This window comes from Lontra canadensis, unplaced genomic scaffold (assembly GCF_010015895.1).
Source record: "Lontra canadensis isolate GAN:19392208 unplaced genomic scaffold, GSC_riverotter_1.0 scaffold92, whole genome shotgun sequence".
Lineage (NCBI taxonomy): Eukaryota > Metazoa > Chordata > Mammalia > Carnivora > Mustelidae > Lontra > Lontra canadensis.
Window position 1 is genome coordinate 1,483,496 of NW_022631086.1, and position 17,591 is coordinate 1,501,086.

General features: G+C 39.1%; 1 protein-coding gene across 7 annotated transcripts in view; it reads left to right on the forward strand.

The window, feature by feature from the left end:
- Positions 1–17,591, forward strand: part of ESR1 (estrogen receptor 1) — a 395,092-nt gene that overhangs the window by 135,555 nt on the left and 241,946 nt on the right. For all 7 annotated transcript variants that reach the window (XM_032836367.1, XM_032836368.1, XM_032836369.1 and 4 more), the window contains one exon: positions 1,717–1,907. In XM_032836367.1, coding sequence (XP_032692258.1) covers positions 1,717–1,907 — 191 coding nt within the window. The remainder of the gene's footprint in view (positions 1–1,716; positions 1,908–17,591) is intronic.

Consider the following 17,591-nt stretch of genomic DNA (forward strand, 5'->3'; position numbering starts at 1 on the left):
AAGCTCTGTCTTCAATTCATTTTATCTCCTCTTCGGTTGCTTTTTAAAAAAAAATTATATTTTTATTATTTTTTTGAGATTTTATTTATTTGTTTGAGAAAGAGATTATAAACAGAGGGAGGGGCATGGGGACAAGCAGACTCCATGCTGAGTAAGGAGCCCGGCAGTGGGGCTGGATCCCAGGATCCTGAGATCATGACCTGAGTCAAAATCAGGGGCTGAGCCACCCAGGTGTCCCAGCTTCCCCCACCCACCCCCCACCCTATGGTAATCTTATAGAAACCTTCACTCCATCTATCCTTCCAGTATCTTTCAACTTTTCTTTTTTTCCTATACATTCTGAAACATTCGATGAGTTCATTTAAATACATTATTGAGTGCCAGCTATATACCAGGCACTGTGGTGGGCTCTGACCATACACCCTCAATTCTCCTCCACTGCTTTTATTTGGTCGCACATGCCTAGTAAATCCTGGATTGATCTTTTCTCTCTGTCTTCTTCAAGGTGTCTTTGTTGAGGCTGTTCCTTCTACCTGTATCTTTAATCCCAACTGCTATACTTCCCTTGACTTTATTCTGTTCTGCCATTACCTCTACCCCCAATTCTTCCCTATTGCTCGTTCCCTTTAGTCTAGATAAGGCTTCTGCATCCATTCTGAAAATCTTTTTTTAAAAAATCTTTATATTCTTTAGCGAGCACCCTACCCCATCTCTTCTCTACCTATTCTCATCCAAGTTCTCAAAGGAATGGTCTTCACTCATTTTCATTTCCTCCTACTCCATTTTCTATTCCACCCGCTGGCTTTTGACCCGTGCTTGGATACCTCTACTGAAGCTCCTTGCTAAGGTTCCTCTTTGTCAAATCCTACTACATTCCATCAGTCCTTGCTTTATTGGATTTCTCTGCTCTATTTGGCACTGTCGATCACTCTTCCTTCTGAAACATTTCTACTTCCTTAAAACTTTTTACTTCTCCATTTCCTTGGTTCTCCCAGAACTTACTATTAATTCTTAGGTTTCTTTCTGGGATATGCTTCCTCTATGAACATTTTAAGGTTGGAGTAATCGTCTGTGTTTCTCTGCTCTTCTTAGTCTACATGCACTTAAAGAGGAGTGTTGAGTATTGAGTACTTGACTGTAACTTAAGGCACCCTTAAGTTACAGTCAAGTTATAGAAACTGATTTCCAGGGTTACATGGTAAAAATGACATAAACATCTGAATTGTTATATTTCTATACATGTTCCGTGTTGTTCATCAGTTCATTTGAGTTTCAAATGCCCCAGCTGCTTTATGCTTGTCTCTATTTCCTAAAGATCCTTAGTGTGTCTAGAATTAGAATGAGTATTGGTCTCTTATCGTTCTGCATTGTGAATTCCTGGAAAAAAAAGGAATAAATCTATTAAAAACCAGTTAATTTCATTTTGTCATTTTCTAGATAATATATTCTGGTGTAGGCAGTCCATTTCTTAAGCAAGTTTGCAATAAACAATTTCCCCTCAAGGTTAATATAATAGGCAAACACCTTTTGCTATAACAGCTGGCAAGAGGTAATGAAAGATTAGCTTACATTATGATTCATTATTTCAAAATGTCAGAATAAAGTGGATCTGCTGCATCCCCCAAGCCTCTTATTCTTTAGAAGAGCGTGCATGTTTTGCTTTTCTAATGTTAATAGATTTACTGCTTTTATTTTTTCCTATTTCTTTTTTTCTAGGCCAAATTCAGACAGTCGACGCCAGGGTGGCAGAGAGAGATTGGCCAGCACCAGTGACAAAGGAAGCATGGCCATGGAGTCTGCCAAGGAGACCCGCTACTGTGCAGTGTGCAATGACTATGCCTCGGGCTACCATTATGGAGTCTGGTCCTGTGAAGGCTGTAAGGCCTTCTTCAAGAGAAGCATTCAAGGTAATAGTGTGTTAAAAACAACTTAGTCCACCTTTAATTCTGAGGGGAAGCAACTGAAGAAGGAAGGCATGTAGGAGCAGCTATTTATAAAAGAAAACACTAATACTTGGTAGGTCCGCTAGTATCTTTGGTAGACACATGGAGAAAAAATAGTTTTCAGGAGAAAGAGTTGACAAAGCCCAGGACAGTTGTGGCTGAGTAATTATGCTTTCTCCACTGGCAAGATCCAAGCAGTCCTGAGCAACTCTATGGGAAGAGGACTTTAATAGCTGAGTCTCCAGAGGTCTGTGCCCTGATTAGGGATGGCAGGTGGATATTCATGTGTTGCAGGCACCTAGGCTTATATGATACAGTGTAAGACAGTGTAATTGCCTAAACATGATTACCTCTCCACCTTGGCTGTTTCCAGATACGCATTCTGTTCTGCTCTTTTCTCTAGAGCATCAGTTCTTTCCATCAGTTCTAACTTGACTGGTTCTTCTCTTGCTCTTTGTCCCTCTCTTTGTTGTCTCATGGATGATATGACTTGTTGCTAAAATGAAAGACTCAATGGCTGGTGACCTGTAAGAGGGGACATGTTATCAGCATAAGCAGTTAGTAAGTATTGACTTGTAACATTTCATTTACCTGTGTGTCTTGATCCTCTTTTGTGTGTGGCTTACCAAGTGCAGCTTCTCCCTTCAACTGCCAGCTACAAATTATTTCTACTCCAAGAATGTCTATATTGTTGCATTTTAGGGGATGCCCTGGGGAAACATCAATCATTTCTACTACCTAAACTATCTATGCTAAAGATCCTTTGTCGGGCAGGAGTGGCAGTCTGATAGGAGTTTAGGTTGGGTGAATTCACTTTGGGTCAATTTTTAAAATTTATTTATCTTTGTCCATTTTAAAAGCAGTCTTTTGGACAGTAATTGCTTTCAACATCTTTTAGAAGTCTTCTGTAAGATTTGCACTTTTTTGTTGGATTTTTAAATAAAATTAATGATATTCTCTGATAGTAAATTTTCGTTTCTATACATATATATGTACACACACAAAGAAATAGAAATACAAATAAATATACACATGGATATGTATATATAGACATATCTCTGTGTTAAAGCAACATAGATTATTTGATTTTACCAGATGATACTACCCTAATTTAGAAAGATGATATTTCTATTTGGTTTTGGTTAGTATAAGCCCTGAAAAGTCTTTCAACAACTGTCTTCACTTGTGATATTTCTTTTGTTTACTTTTATGTATTCTAAAATAGCATTATTTTCACCGGTCATTTTCTCTGGTATTGACAAATCATCTTATAGAGGTAGATTTAATGAACAGGTTCAACTACAAACTCTCACAAGTCACTTATCTGAGATTGAGTTCTCTCATCTGTAAAAATGATTGAGAGCAGTGTTCAGCAACATTTTTTTTTTTTTTTGAAAAGGCCAGACAGTAACTGTTTTAGGCTTTATAGTCTTTGTTGGAACTACTCAGCCCTGAGATTGTGGTCTATAAGGAGCCATAGACAATACATAAGTAGGTGGGTGTGTACCAATAAAACTTTATATACAAAAATAGACTAGAACTGATGAGAAATGGCTTGCAAGCCATAATTTGCTGACCCTTGATTTAATGTATGTAATGGGAATAGATTGTTTCTAAATCTAAAGTTTTGACAATTCATGTTATTAAAAACTTACTCTGTACCTATGTAAGATGTTAAAAGAGAAAATATGTGTAAGATATAATCTATAATCTCATGAAATTTGGAATTTATTTGGGAAATTTATGGGGGAGGCAAAGGTACTTGTTCTTATGATACAATTAGAGAGTAAGTCAGTATAGATAAAGTACTATTATATGACGAAAATAATAGATGAGTATAAGAAAATAAATATTTTTAGTTATGAAAGTCAAATTACTAAGATTAAAGATAGAAAGGACCTTTCTTCAAGGAATAATACCAATATTCTCACAAATTATTTTCATCTTATTTGTTCAGCTTTGAAGAGTGTACTATATAACTTCATATCAGACTGAGTATTGTCTCTGAACATTAAGGCATTAGAGCAAAAAAAACACAGAAAAGAAAAATGGCTTTAAAATAGCGAAGGAAATGTGAGCTAATAAAAAATATTTTATGGGTATGGCATTATCTCAAGTTCAAATATTTAAAAACTTTCTATTTACTTTTTGATGGTTAAACTATATATCTTATCTCCATCTTGTATATACAGACCAAATAGTAGGATTTCATTGCACTGTAAATTATATTATCTAAAATTTTACTGTATATAAGTTATATAAACTACAATTTCCTTCTGGCTTCAGAAACTTCTTATCATGGTATGAAGTCACTTATATAAACTCTGTTAAATGAGGTGAATATTGAGTCCACAGTTTTGGAAAAAGCATAGAAATGAGGCAGAGATATTAACTTCTAGAGATAGGGAGAGACCTTACAAATAATTCAGTTTCTTAGTTCACTCATTTATTCATTGATTGCCTCTACTAGGCAAAGCACTGTGAAAGGCCCGGGACTCATAGCCTTAAAAGGTAGTGGGAGAGTTGTCCAAATAAACTGGCAACTAAATGACAGTGTGATAAGTGCCAAGATGAGGGTGAGTGGAGGGTGTTATATAGGAGTCCAGACCTCGCTCAGTCTTGGTAGGGCTTGAGTCAGGCTCCAAGAAGGTTCCCTGATTCAAAATTAAGTCTGGAGGATGAGCTGAATGAGCAGAATGAAAGAAGTTGGGATGAAGGTTCATAGGAATGAGCATATGAGCAAAGACCTGGAGATGAAAGGGACGTTGGGGAGTTCTGTGAAGAGACATTAACAAAATTAATTGACATTAGATCCAACAAAGACATTCTTGGCCGTGTATTTATTCTTAGATTATGTAAAAATAATGCCATTTATTTCCTTTTTCTTGAATGGCATTTCTGTGTATTTGGTTTGTTTGTGCATATAAAAAGGAAATACCAGAGCAAGTTTAGTGGTTTCTTGTCCAATTTTCTCATGATAGTCTTGATAACATGCATCTAAAAAGTTGTACTGAACTTCGTTGGCTCTTTAAAAGTCACACTGACCCTCAAACCTATTTAAGGACAGTGAAGGGTCTGACATGCGGGTAGAAACTTCTGAAGATGCTGCAGCTGTCCCTGTTTTTCTTGTTATTTAAGAAGAGAGCTAGAAATAAGTATCCATCAGATTACTCTAGTGCTCTAAGTGTTTTAGTTGAAGAGGTAAAGTGTTTGATTTGAAAGCATACAAATTTTCATCCACTACTTAGTGTATAAACTTGATTACTCAAGAAATTGAGTAATGGCCTTCAGTTGAATATATATATATTTTTTAAAGCAAAGTCAAGGATGCTATTTAAGGGAGGGGTAAAATAATATAGTACATGAACTTGTTAATCATTGCAGATGGAGAAGCAGTGTTTCTGTTTTTTTTTTTAATTTAATTTAACTTTTTTTCAGTGTCCCAAAATTCATTGTTTATGCACCACACCCAGTGCTCTATGCAATACGTGTCTTCCTTAAGCAGCGTTTTAAAAGATGTGTTGTAGAGACTTTGGATGAGTTGTATAAACAGGTTTGTTTCAATAAACAGCTTAATAGCCAGGTACCACCTTTGAGTATAAGTCCAAGGAAAAAAAGACCCCACTGAGCTCTCTGCTTCTCTGACATTATTATTTCAAATGGTCATGAGGTACAGTGGAGTCCCAAACCTATCTGTATACCACTAGCTATGCTGCCATTTCATATTATCTCTCTCAGGTGCACAAAGAAGATAATTAACATTAGATCAAACAGACATGGCCCAGACAGGTGTTGACTTAAAGGTTAGTTAAGACCAGAAGTCCATCAGGGTGGTATCATAGTAGAGTCTGGTTATGGTTCAAAGCAGTGAGGCATTAGGTCCAGGATAACTGGATAGGATAACTGACAAGCTTTGTCCATGAGTCCTTGGAAAGCATCAGGGGTGGGGTGGTTGGGGGTGAGACATTCAGCACCCTGGATAGCTCCTGCGACAGTGGCTGAGGATAAGCCCAGCCTGACTTTCGGAAGAACCTTGGCCCATTTACTTGGCTCCTTCCACTTTGTAGAGCTGTATTAAGAGAGAACTTAGACCTTTTGTGCTTAGGAACTCACCCTTGTTTTTCCAAGAGGGCTTAGCTTTTACATTTAGTTTCACATTTCTAATCACTGTCTGGCTTGACACATCTACCCATGCCTGGAAAAGGCCAGCAGATGGGGGAAAAGTGATGGCAGCTCTCTCATTATCTATTTCATCTGTGGAATTCTTTCAGAGATATGGCTCAAAGTTGAGGTCTTGACAATATATGCACATGAAAATACGAAATTTTGATCTCCATGTTCCACACTTGCCCCTCTGCCATCTAGTCTCCATGCAACAACAGGAGAAATCTTTTACAATATATTCATCAGGTCATATGACCTTTCCCTTAAGACAAACTGTACTTCAAGTCCCGATTCCCTCCTATGGCTTATAACACTCTATAGTCTCTTAGTCCTGCTTATTTCTCCCCCTGTTCATTATAATCGAGCCACACTGGCCTTCTTTCTCTTCCTCCAACATGCCAGCCATGTTCCTTTCTCAGGATATCAGCACATTTTTCCCTTTGCTTTCAACACCCACATCTTTACTTGGCTGGCTCCTTGTCATTCAGATCTCTGTCCAAGATCACTTTCTCAGAGAAAAAAATCATGTCATGTCATGTCATGATCATGTCAGTATATTCAGAGAAGTCTTGCATGATTACCCTAGCCAAAGTAATCCTACAAATTTTTCCACTTAGGGTTTTTTTTTCCCCCCTACTCCATTACCCTTATTTTTTGTTAAAGCCCTTAAGCCCTTAAAGAAGTTCTCTTAGTTATTCATTCAGCTGATGACTGTCTATATGTACCAGATGTTGCTTCCCCATATTCCTGCCAGAACTTGGATGTAAGCTCAGTGAAAGCTGACTTTAGGTCTGGTCTGCCCTATTGCTCCAGTGCCTCTAGTGGTGTTGGGCACATCTCTGTTAGATAGATTAGGACAAGAAGTTGAAAGAATGGTAAATAAGATCTGCTAGAGGACTGCAGAGAAGGAAGAAATTTCACTGGGTAGGCCTGGCAGGAGACACATTAATGCAAGTGGTAAATTTGACATAGGCCTAGAAAGAAATGAAGGATTTTCATAGACAGCCAGCAGTTTGGAAAATAATTCCAGAATTTTGAAATAGCATAAACCAAGAAAAGCTCAGGGAAAATGGGAACAGAGGGTTCATTGTGCTCTGTCTCTTCACTTTACCTCACCTCGCTTTTTAAAAGTAGGCATTCCCCAGCATCTACAATCTCTTTTCCTCTCATTTCCCCATCCTTTTCTCCCACCAGTTTCCTAGGTGGTCTCATGCATATCTGTTTATGGGTTGAATTGTGCTTCCCCCAAAGCCATGTTGAAGTCCTAATCCCTAATACCTTAGTGTTTCTGAAGAAATCACTGTAAATATAATTAGCCAAAGTCATATTGGAGTAGGGTGGACCCTTGACCAACAGGACTAGTGTTCTTATAAGAAGGGCGTTTGGATATAGAGACAGAGAGGAGAAGGCCATAAGACCAAAGAGAGAGATAAGAGTGATGCAGCTACATGGCAAAGAGCATCAAAGATTGCTGGCAGAAACAAGAAGCTAGAAAGAGGCAAGAAAGTAGTGTTTCCCACAGCTTTCAGAGAGTGTGTAGTCCTGTTGACAATTTGATTTCAGACTTTCAGCCTCCAGAACTGTGAGACAATACCTTATGTTATGTTAAGTTACTCATTTGTGGTCCTTTGTCATGGAAGCCCTAGGGAAACAGTATTTGAGACCTAAAGTGTCATAACTATGCAGATTATCTCCCACATCAAGCTCTACCTCAGCCTGGCTTCTTAGTGATGCCCCTGTGTCTTCATCTGACTACTTGTTATGACTAAAATATGAGCATTCATTTCTCTGCTGGGAATTATTTTCAAACCTGCCTGTGAACTCTCTTCCTATTCTAGTCAAAAGTTACTCTTATCAAACCTTCTCTGATGTTAATGCAGGGGCCACTGCACTTTCCAGTGGCCCTCTGTGTCTGGGACTGCAAGTGTCTGTGTAGACAGATGGTTCTTTCCCTTACTGAATGTGAGCACCTCACAAGTAAGGCCCAAATCAAGGCTTCATACTGCAGGAGTCGCTCAGTGAATCAACAAAAGTATGACATGAAGGTTAGGATCAGTTTGTGGGTCTCAGGCAACACAAAACCATTACATTTTTTTCAGTCATGGGAGAGATAGGACAGAACACACTTTAATGAAGATTAACCTGCTAGAGGCATATAGAAGAGACAACAGAGAGAGAGAGAGAGAGAGAGAGAGGAAGCATATAGGCTAAGTTGGTTGGTATACCAGTTGTCTGGACAGGCTAAAAGTCTGGACTTGTGGGTATTTGTGAAATGAGGAAAAAAGGGAATAGACTGAGGATATTATAATGAAAGAATCTAGATTGTTTGAAAGTGATTCAGTATAGGATGTTTGGGAGAGAAGGAAGTTAAGAGGTTCATACACAGAGGGGAAAATAATGGTGTCATCACCTGAACAGAGAACAGCAAGAGAAAGGGCAATCAGAGAGGGGTTGTGGTAAGTTCAATTCCAGATACTGAGTTTGACGTGATAACTGGGTGCCTAGACAGAATTACCCAGCAGCTACGGAGAGAGAATCCACACTCCACAGACAACCCAGGGGTGGGGATTTGAATCAGTTCTCTCCATTAATATTAAGGAAACTTGGTGAAGAGAACGGCTAACTACTTCCTGAAGGTTGCCCATTATTAATAGTGGGGAAGTAACTCTAGAAACTTCCTCTTGATGCTCAAAATAATGTGTTATGAGTTCCCTGCTTCTTACCAAAACCTTGTAAGAAACACTCTCATTATTAAAGTTGTATGTTTGAGGCCCTTCTAAAGAAGAAAATCACAAATTAGCCCAATGGGCCAAATGCTGCTCTCTAGGAGCTTACAATTTAAAAGAGAACATGCTGGCTCCATCACATAGAGCTGTACAAATAATAAACAGCAGGAACAAATAGAAGCATTTTTATGACTTTCAAATAAAAAACAGGTGGGTTTTTTTCCCCCAAATTATTTATACTGTGGAAGTCCACAAGGATCTTTTCTGACCCAGAGCTTGCCTAATCCTTCCATTATTTCTACTGCTAATTCTTTTTTTTAAAAAAGCTTTTATTTATCTGACAGAGCGAAAGAGAGCACAAGCAGGGGGAGGGCAGGCAGAGGTAGAGGGAGAAGCAGGCTTCCTGTTGAGCAAGGAGCCTGATGCAGGACTCCATCCCAGTACCCCAGGATCATGACCTGAGCCGAAGGCAGATGCTTAGTTGACGGAGCCACCCAGGTGCCCCTCTACTTCTGGTTTTTATGTTCTATCTTGTGGTCATATGCATGTTGTACAGCAGAGAAATAAGGCCAGTGAGGAGGAAGAGCAGAAGAGTTTCAGTGTGTGCACATATGAGTATCATCTAATTTTCAAATTAAAGCGTTTGTAATGAAACTTTTTGAAAGAAAGGCCGTACCCCCAGGTAGTGGTAAATTTGCTAGATGTTGGGCTCCTGGTTCTCCTCAGACAAAAACGAAAGGCACAACTCTGAAGTTCAAGACCTGAAAACCTCCTTCCATGTAAGAATGCCCTTCTTTTTACCAGTTTTATGTGCTCGTTACTCTAATGCGATAGTGTGAAATTAGATGTGTGCGTGCATGTGCACGTATGTCTTGGACGAAGGGCTCAGAAAAGCAAAATCGTAGTCATTTTACCTGTGAAATGATAGTGGCTCTTCCTTTTTTTTTCCCTTTGGCAAAGTAATCGTTATCTTGGAGATAATTAAGACAAAATGCATCTGACAAATAAAATCAGTATAGAACCCCTCTTTCTGGGCAGCTCTTGTGGACACAGCTGAAGCTTTCAGAGGTCTTTAAAAACCATGGCAACAAATGCCTTTGAAGGGTAGGCAAAGGTTCCAAATGTTTTTAATCGCTGGTGTTTTTTATGCTACCACTTCAAGCATTCTTCTCAATTTTTTGTTCGTCTGATTGAAATTAAATTTCCAATTTTCCTACTAAGTGGCTCTGTCCTGGCGATGGCATTGACTATTTCCATTAAAGTGGTAGAGTTTGTGGCCATGTACAGTGGTTAAGCATATCAACAGTTCCATTAGAAAGCCCTATTTCGCACAAAATTTTGCATAAAATTATAGATAGCCTTTAATTGGCACATTTTCAAAGGGCATCACCTAGCTCTCACAATTATGTGCTGACATTGTTCATTCAAAACCTATCAATGGTGGCCTATGGCCCAATTCCTCTCAAATTTCTCTTTCCTTCATAGAAAGCTGCTCTGAATACCTTTAAAGAGAATGGCCTGTTTTTCTTTTTCTTTTCCCCTCAAAGTTTTTATTTATTTATTTGACTTACAGAGATCACAAGTAGGCAGAGAGAGAGGCAGGCAGAGAGAGTAGGAAGCAGGCTCTCTGCTGAGCAGAGAGCCCGATGTGGGGCTCCATCCCAGGACCCTGGGATCATGACCTGACCCGAAGACAGAGGCTTTAACCCACTGAGCCACCCAGGCGCCCCAAAAGAATGACCTGTTTTTCTGATACTCATTCAGAGAAAAGTATGCTTTGAGATCGTAGGCTGCTCATTTCTGAACTATATAATATACATTACTATTTCAGATCTCTCTATATATACAGGTTTTAGTATAGCCTGCTTGGCTGGCTTTTTGACTGAAAAATAATATTCAAGAAAAATCTACTTCATAGATATATTATCTCTTTTGTAAAATTTTTCTTGCCAGTATGTTAATTCTCTGCTCACATGCAAGTTATAGAGCAGATTTGATATTTTTTAAAGGAAAGACATACTTGACTTGACAGAGAGTATAGTGGGGAGAGTACTTCTATTATTCCTCCCCCCCATTCACATCTTCCTTTAACTGCAATAAAAGGAGATTTTATTTTTCAGCAGCTAAGACATAAAGGGGAAAGAAGAAAATAACTTAATTATTATTAATTAGTAACTAAAATATCTGTCTGCAATAGGTCCTGTTCTATTTTCTTTGAGAGAGAGAGTGTATGGATTTAAAATTTTATCCAAATGAACATCATTTTTGTCTGATTCGTTTGGCAGTTTCAGAATCACATATCGTGTATTAGAAAGTACGGAGTGAATGGATGGCTAGATTAATTTATAAATATGGATTTTTTTGTGATTGAGTCTAAGCACAATGGCTTTAAATAATGGCTATACTACCTTAGTATATTTCATTAAGTGACGTGTACAATATTTTCTTTATACATCAGAGAAGATAAATTACACATTTTTTAAAATTACACATCTTAAAAGAATCAGATTTCATGATCATTTTTTTCCTTTGATACTTCAGCATTACTAATAAGGGAATTCATTTGACCATGGCATTAAGAGTGCATTTACCAAAACTGTTAACCAGGGCCATGGTAGTACATTTTAGTCACTGGTAGAGATGTTTTCTTCTTTGTTTTGTTTTGTTTTTGTCTTGTTTGATTGCCAGCATGCCAATTACTCTAAAGATGCCCTTCCCACTGTGCAAGGGCCCATAGACCAGCCCTGTATTTTCCTCTACCTCATGCCCAACCCCTTGCACTGGCTCCCATGCTTATCAAGTTGATTTGCTCCACGTCCTCACCAAACCCTCATGGGATTTGTGGTTTCCTCCCCTGTGTTATCGGGTACATACCATTTCTCCCCTTCTCACCACCCAACCTGACTTCTAAGGAGTGTGGTCTCTCTTTTACAAGACTCAATCCTTGGTTTTCCTTCCCATCTTCTTCCTAGCACATGTCTATACACCCACAGACCTCGCTGCTCGAGTTCCTCACAAATGCAAAAATATATAACCCAGAGACCCTGAAATCCACTGAGGGATTCTGCTTGTGCACAAAGAGAAAGGTTGTAATAATATGTATCACACCAGAGAAGAGTTCAACCCAGCAACTGCAGGAAATGTTGCCAAGCAGAACACAGGGACAGAAGGGTCTTTCAGAAGATAATGTTAGGAGTTGAGAGGAGGGAGCAGGCATAGTGCTCTGGAGTAAACTCAAAGACATTGTGGAAGAGATGGTGCTTCAACTGGCGCCTGAACCGAGGACGAGGAAGAGAATTCTACTTCATTCTAAGTGGCCCATGACTTGTTGTTGTGATTACATCCTCCCTTCTGCACGTTCGATGCTGTGGAATGTTCTGTAGTATTTTAGAAGTGTGTGGGTTTTTAAAAACCACATATTTTAAAAACATATCCCACGTGTCTATCGGTATCTCTATTATTAGCAGTATCCAGAGGGTGATAATACTTTATCCCTTTCCAGGATGTGAGTAATGGCTTATTTCAACTTATTTTCAAAGTTTGACATGAGTGATCTTAATAAAAATCCAAAGACGGTCCTCTGTAGTAATATAGAATGCAGCTAATCTGGGGTAAGTGCATGTGACAGTTGATGTGGAGGTAAACAGTTGGTCCCAAGCTAAGATATATTTAGGGAGGCTCAGCTTAGACTTCATAATTTTTATGTTTATAACTTTCTTGATATTTTCCTGGTGTTAGCTTTATGAGATATTTATGAAGGGATGTTTTAAAAAATAGCCAGAGACTTTTGCTCTCAAGAATTGACAGAAACTTTCCCAAAACGTGAACCATTAGTAGGAGATAAACTTAGATACATCCTTTAATTTTTAAAAGTGTGGCAGTAAACCTGATCTTGGAGAAGGAAGACAAGGGTTTGGCTAGTTTTTATCAATTGTATATAGAATTTTTGAAGGAGTTCATTTCCCCTTCCTCCACTCTCTCTATAATACTTACCTTAAGGTTGCCGCTATTGATGTAGTGGTGTAAATGCATGTGATAATTGTATTGTATGAACGTAGATCCCAGAAATGGGCATTTTCCAGTTTGCTGCCTATTCTGCAAGTGTTCCTCCCTGAATTTTTATAAATCCAAGGGAAGGGAAGGAGAAGCAAAGTGTGTGCTGGCTTGGTTTTGGGGCTTGGGGACCCTTCTCCTTTTTCCTGCTTTTGTTCTCACATCTGATAACTGAACCAATGAAGGGCATCAGTCACAATCCCTGATTTTGGATCCATTTTTCCTAGAAATGCAAATACTGTTAAGAGCCTTGTGGACCATTCATTGCTTGTAAAATGCTTCTTAGTTTTTCTGAATACAAGATAGAAGAAATGGCTTGAATCAAAGGTTTCTTGTAGACACCTTCTTGTGTGTGTGTGTGTGTGTGTGTGTGTGTGTGTGTGTTTCACATACACACGCACATACACGTACACATAGGTTTGTACGTAATTATGCATATTCATATACATACCATATAGAGGGAAAGGAATGTGTACAAACTTTGCACATATGTACTCTAAAATATTAAACAATGTGGATTTCTGAGTGATAGAATTATGGCTAAATTGTAGTTTTTGCTTTTGTACATTTTAATCTTCCTACAATAAGCATTTTTCACTTGTATAATAAAAACATGATTTTAAAAAGCCAGGCTGTAATTGATTAACTGATTTCACACTAGTGTTTTCCTTAGTTTTTCCTAAGTAGAGAAAGATTATTTTGTGTCTAGCACGTCTTCATGCTTTATTTCCAAAGTGTCTTTATTCTTTGTTTACAAGAGGCCAAGTCTGCACTGAAATGTCGTTTTCATCGTATTCTTCATGAAACCCAAGTGAAATGACATCAGGTGGACATTAGGTAGATGAAGCCCACAAAATACCACTTCTTCTGAGATGTCGAGAAGCTATAACAAAGGAAGGGGAAGAGAGGCCTCGTGTTTAATGATACCACCAGGAATCTAGGTCATTAGAGCAGCTGGCCTGACCAGCAAGGATGAAATATTATCGTCATGCAGCCAAACAATGACCGTTGATTCTAAACCATACATCCCAGGGAGCAGGAGCCAGCCTGGGAGGGGCTGGGTGTTACCAGTTTGTTGATTGCTAGTTAGGCGCATGGTAATAGAACTGAAACCTTGCAAAAACCAGGAATTGCAATCCTGATGCCCAGAGGTAGGGGCTCTTAACTTCCTTTTCTTATTTCTCAAGTTCCACCCCCTTTAAGAGTCTTCTTTATAATCCCAAAGGATGACTTCAGAGTCTTGAAATTTAGTCATTCAAGAGGAGTAGGGTTAGTCAGAATTTTTTCCCCTTTGGTTTGAGTATGGCAGAGAGCCACTGAAATTCATGAAGTTCTGGTTGGGGATGTGGCTGCATTGCTCAGTGTCTTAGCCTTTTGCCTAAGGCGCTAGATTAAGTATGCATTAGACATGCATTTCCATGACTTTTCAAGAATCAGGAACACTTTAAAAGGGGATACAATTTGAGGACGTGCCCATGACAGTGGTTATACTTTTCCTCATTGTCCCCTAATTGAGTAAGCACATTCTGATAACACGCTTTCAGGAAAGGAGTGGTGCTTTCCAAAGCATTTGCCTCTTCAGTTTGCCATACAGCCCATGCTCATTTGAATGGACTGCATACATTAGATCAGCCTGGAGCCAGTGCTTGATTCTCACCTTGATTGTCTGCCCTGTGTCATTAACTCCCTCTTGCCAGCCGCCCCGAAGCAACTGATGAAATGAACTCTAGCAGTTCATTCTGCTCCCGTTCCTTCATTTAGAAAATTTTTTTTTTTTTTTAAATTCTGAAAATAGTTTCATAGAAGGTAGGAAAGTCATTTTGAAGTGGCTGGAAGAATTGAAAGCGAAGATTATCTTTGACTATACTGGACTAATCACTGCAATGATTCTATTTTGTTTGTTCAAAAACACATCTAGCTATACCTGTAAGAGGGTCTTGGGATAGAAAGATTCCCAATGACAAGCAGCTGACACTGACTTCTGGGATAAACTTACTGAAGTCCTAGGGAGTTCTCAGCTCTGCCTTGGCTCCAGACTGCCCACGTTCAGGGTCAGTAGTGCAAGTGTAGAACATTTTCTCAGGGCTCATGTGCCCCTAGGAGAAGCTGTCTCTTCTTTCCTCAGGGCAGAGACAGAATATTTTGTTGCATTAACTCTTAAAAATATCACAAATGTCTTCGTTATTTTCTTTTATTCTTTTGTGTGTGTGATTTTCTTTTTAGAGATACTAGATTTTCTTACTTGACTCTCATAATGCTGGACCTTCTTTATCCAAATGAATTTTAGTTTTTGAGGCCATTCTCTTTTTAAGCTCTTCATGTTCACCTCCTTGAGAAGGGAGCTCCTTTAAAATACTGCTGCTACTACTAGATCAGTCCCTTTGCTCTTGTAGAGTTTGCTTGGATGTGGCAAAAGCTGTCAGAGCCAAGGAACCATTGACACAGACAAGGTAAAGAAGGTTGGGTGGAACTGGGGAGCGGTAGACGATCATGGGATGTGCAGTTTGGCAGCTGAAGTGGGCCCCGCCCTCACCACAAGGAAGGCCGCTGTGCGGGAGGAGAGGCAGCAGCTGATTGGGAAGTAGAAACCAGACAGCGAATCACAACAGACTGGATTTTGAAGGAGAGGAAGAGGAGGATTCTGAGATGTTGAGTCAGGATGTGAGAATTTTTCTTTCTTTCTTTTTCTTTTACTTTTTTTTTTAATGATGCATTTGGACCACTGAGCAACAAGACTGGGAGTCGAATTTGAGATGTGTCCTGCCCCACTACACTGCTTCTTGCTCCATTCTTGTTTGTTTTTAGTATTTTATTTGTGAATTAATATATTACTTTCAATTGTTGTATTATTCCCCCTAAGGAGTTTAGCTTTTGTATTTTAAGTAGAAACAAGATCACTCACACCGGGTCTGGTGCACTCCCATTTAGGACTACCCTTCTGCTTAAAACTGTAACTGGATTATTTGTAGTTCATGCTATGAAGTCATTTAAGTACTTAATAGTATATTTAAAGTGAAAGAAATAGAAATTAAAGACTGAATCACTTACCAAGAAATACCAGGTCAGGTTGATTATTTTTATAAGACTTAGTAGAGATTTGTTCCTTTCTTTAAAATCAGCTTTGTTTCAATTACCAATTAAGTGGAGTTAACTATTATAAAAAGGCATATGAGTCAGGCTACAGTAGCATTCTTCCAAGGAAATCTTTACAGGAGCAGTCATTATGGTGCTCTCTGCTTTGTACCTGCTGATATGGCAGGAGATCCAGAAGGGGTCAGATAAATAAGGCTTCATATTCATCAGCCTTTTACTTTTTCCTTCTTTCCCCTGTTTTCCCAACTTTCATGACTTATGATACACAAAATAGCATGATTGCTCTTTACCCTCAGTGTATTTTTCACATTTTTAATCCAGGTCATAATTTGCCACAATCTGTAAAAGATAATCTAATAAAAATGATTATCTCATGAGAATTTGCTATATAATTACAAATTGCCATTGAAATATAAGTTATTATTATGGCTTATCAGCTATAACATCTTAGCAAAATTATTTCATGTTTTAGGTAGATCTTCTGGTTTCAAGTCACCAAAATCAAATTCAAATTAGCTTTGGGGTAAGGGGCAAATAGGAAGTTTTGGTGGAAGGCTCCTTGAGCTTCTTGGTTAATTGTAGTCGTGGTAGGGGTACAGCCAGACCTCGGTGACTGTGGGCCCAGGGACTCAGAGCCTATCCCAGCCTTGCTTCTGTTCCTCTCTCTGTGCCAACTTCACGCTCTGTATAAACTTGTGTTTTTGTTAAGAAGGGAATCAGGGACAGCGACAGCCACCAAACCTCACCACCTGTGACATTCTTCTATTTAGAACATCTTTGCAGAAGAGCTCTGATGGGCTCACCTTTGGTCAGAGACACATCACTAAACCAACTGGCTGTTGTTGTGGGACAGAGTCACATTTCACAGGTGATCCTGGGAGCTTACACTGAGGAGGGGGCTGTTCCAGAGAAAAAGATAGGACCCCTATCGGTGTCTGTCATACCTGAAGTCTCTGAGCTTCCATTTCCTCAGTTATAAATGGCACAGTGATTTTTATGTTGCTGGACTGATATGGTGGTTAGAGCTTATGCTTAACCTGTAAAGAGCCATCATCATTCTTTCCTCCTATTGGTTCTATCAAGCTTCCTCTAGGGTATGTCTCTACTCTGAGACTAAGTAGAGCAAATACCTTAACATTTCATTATTTTGCTTCTAAATCAATCTTTCTCTTCTTAAACATAGATTTCTTTCTCGTAGCCAGCACCTGAAAATTAGTTAACATCTCCACTACAAAACCCACAGAAGAGAGTCAGGAATTTGAAAACTTCTCTGTGGATGCCTGCCTCTTTCTTACCTCTGCTTCTTTATCTTATTTAGAATGTTGGTGTGCCTAGGTGGCTCAGTTGGCTGGGTGTCTGATCCTTGATTTTGGCTTAGGTTGTGATCTTTGGGTTGTGGGATCGAGCCCTGCATCAGGCTCTGCTCTCAATGGGGAGCCTGCTTCTCTCTCTCTCTCCCTCTCCCCTACCCACTCCCCTTGCCCATGCCCTCTCTCTAAAATAAATACATAAATCTTTGAAAAAAAAATCTTTGAAAAAAGAATGTCAAGCTGGGCTGTCTGGGTGGCTCAGTCGGTTGAGTGCCTGACTCTTGATTTCAGCTCAGGGTCTT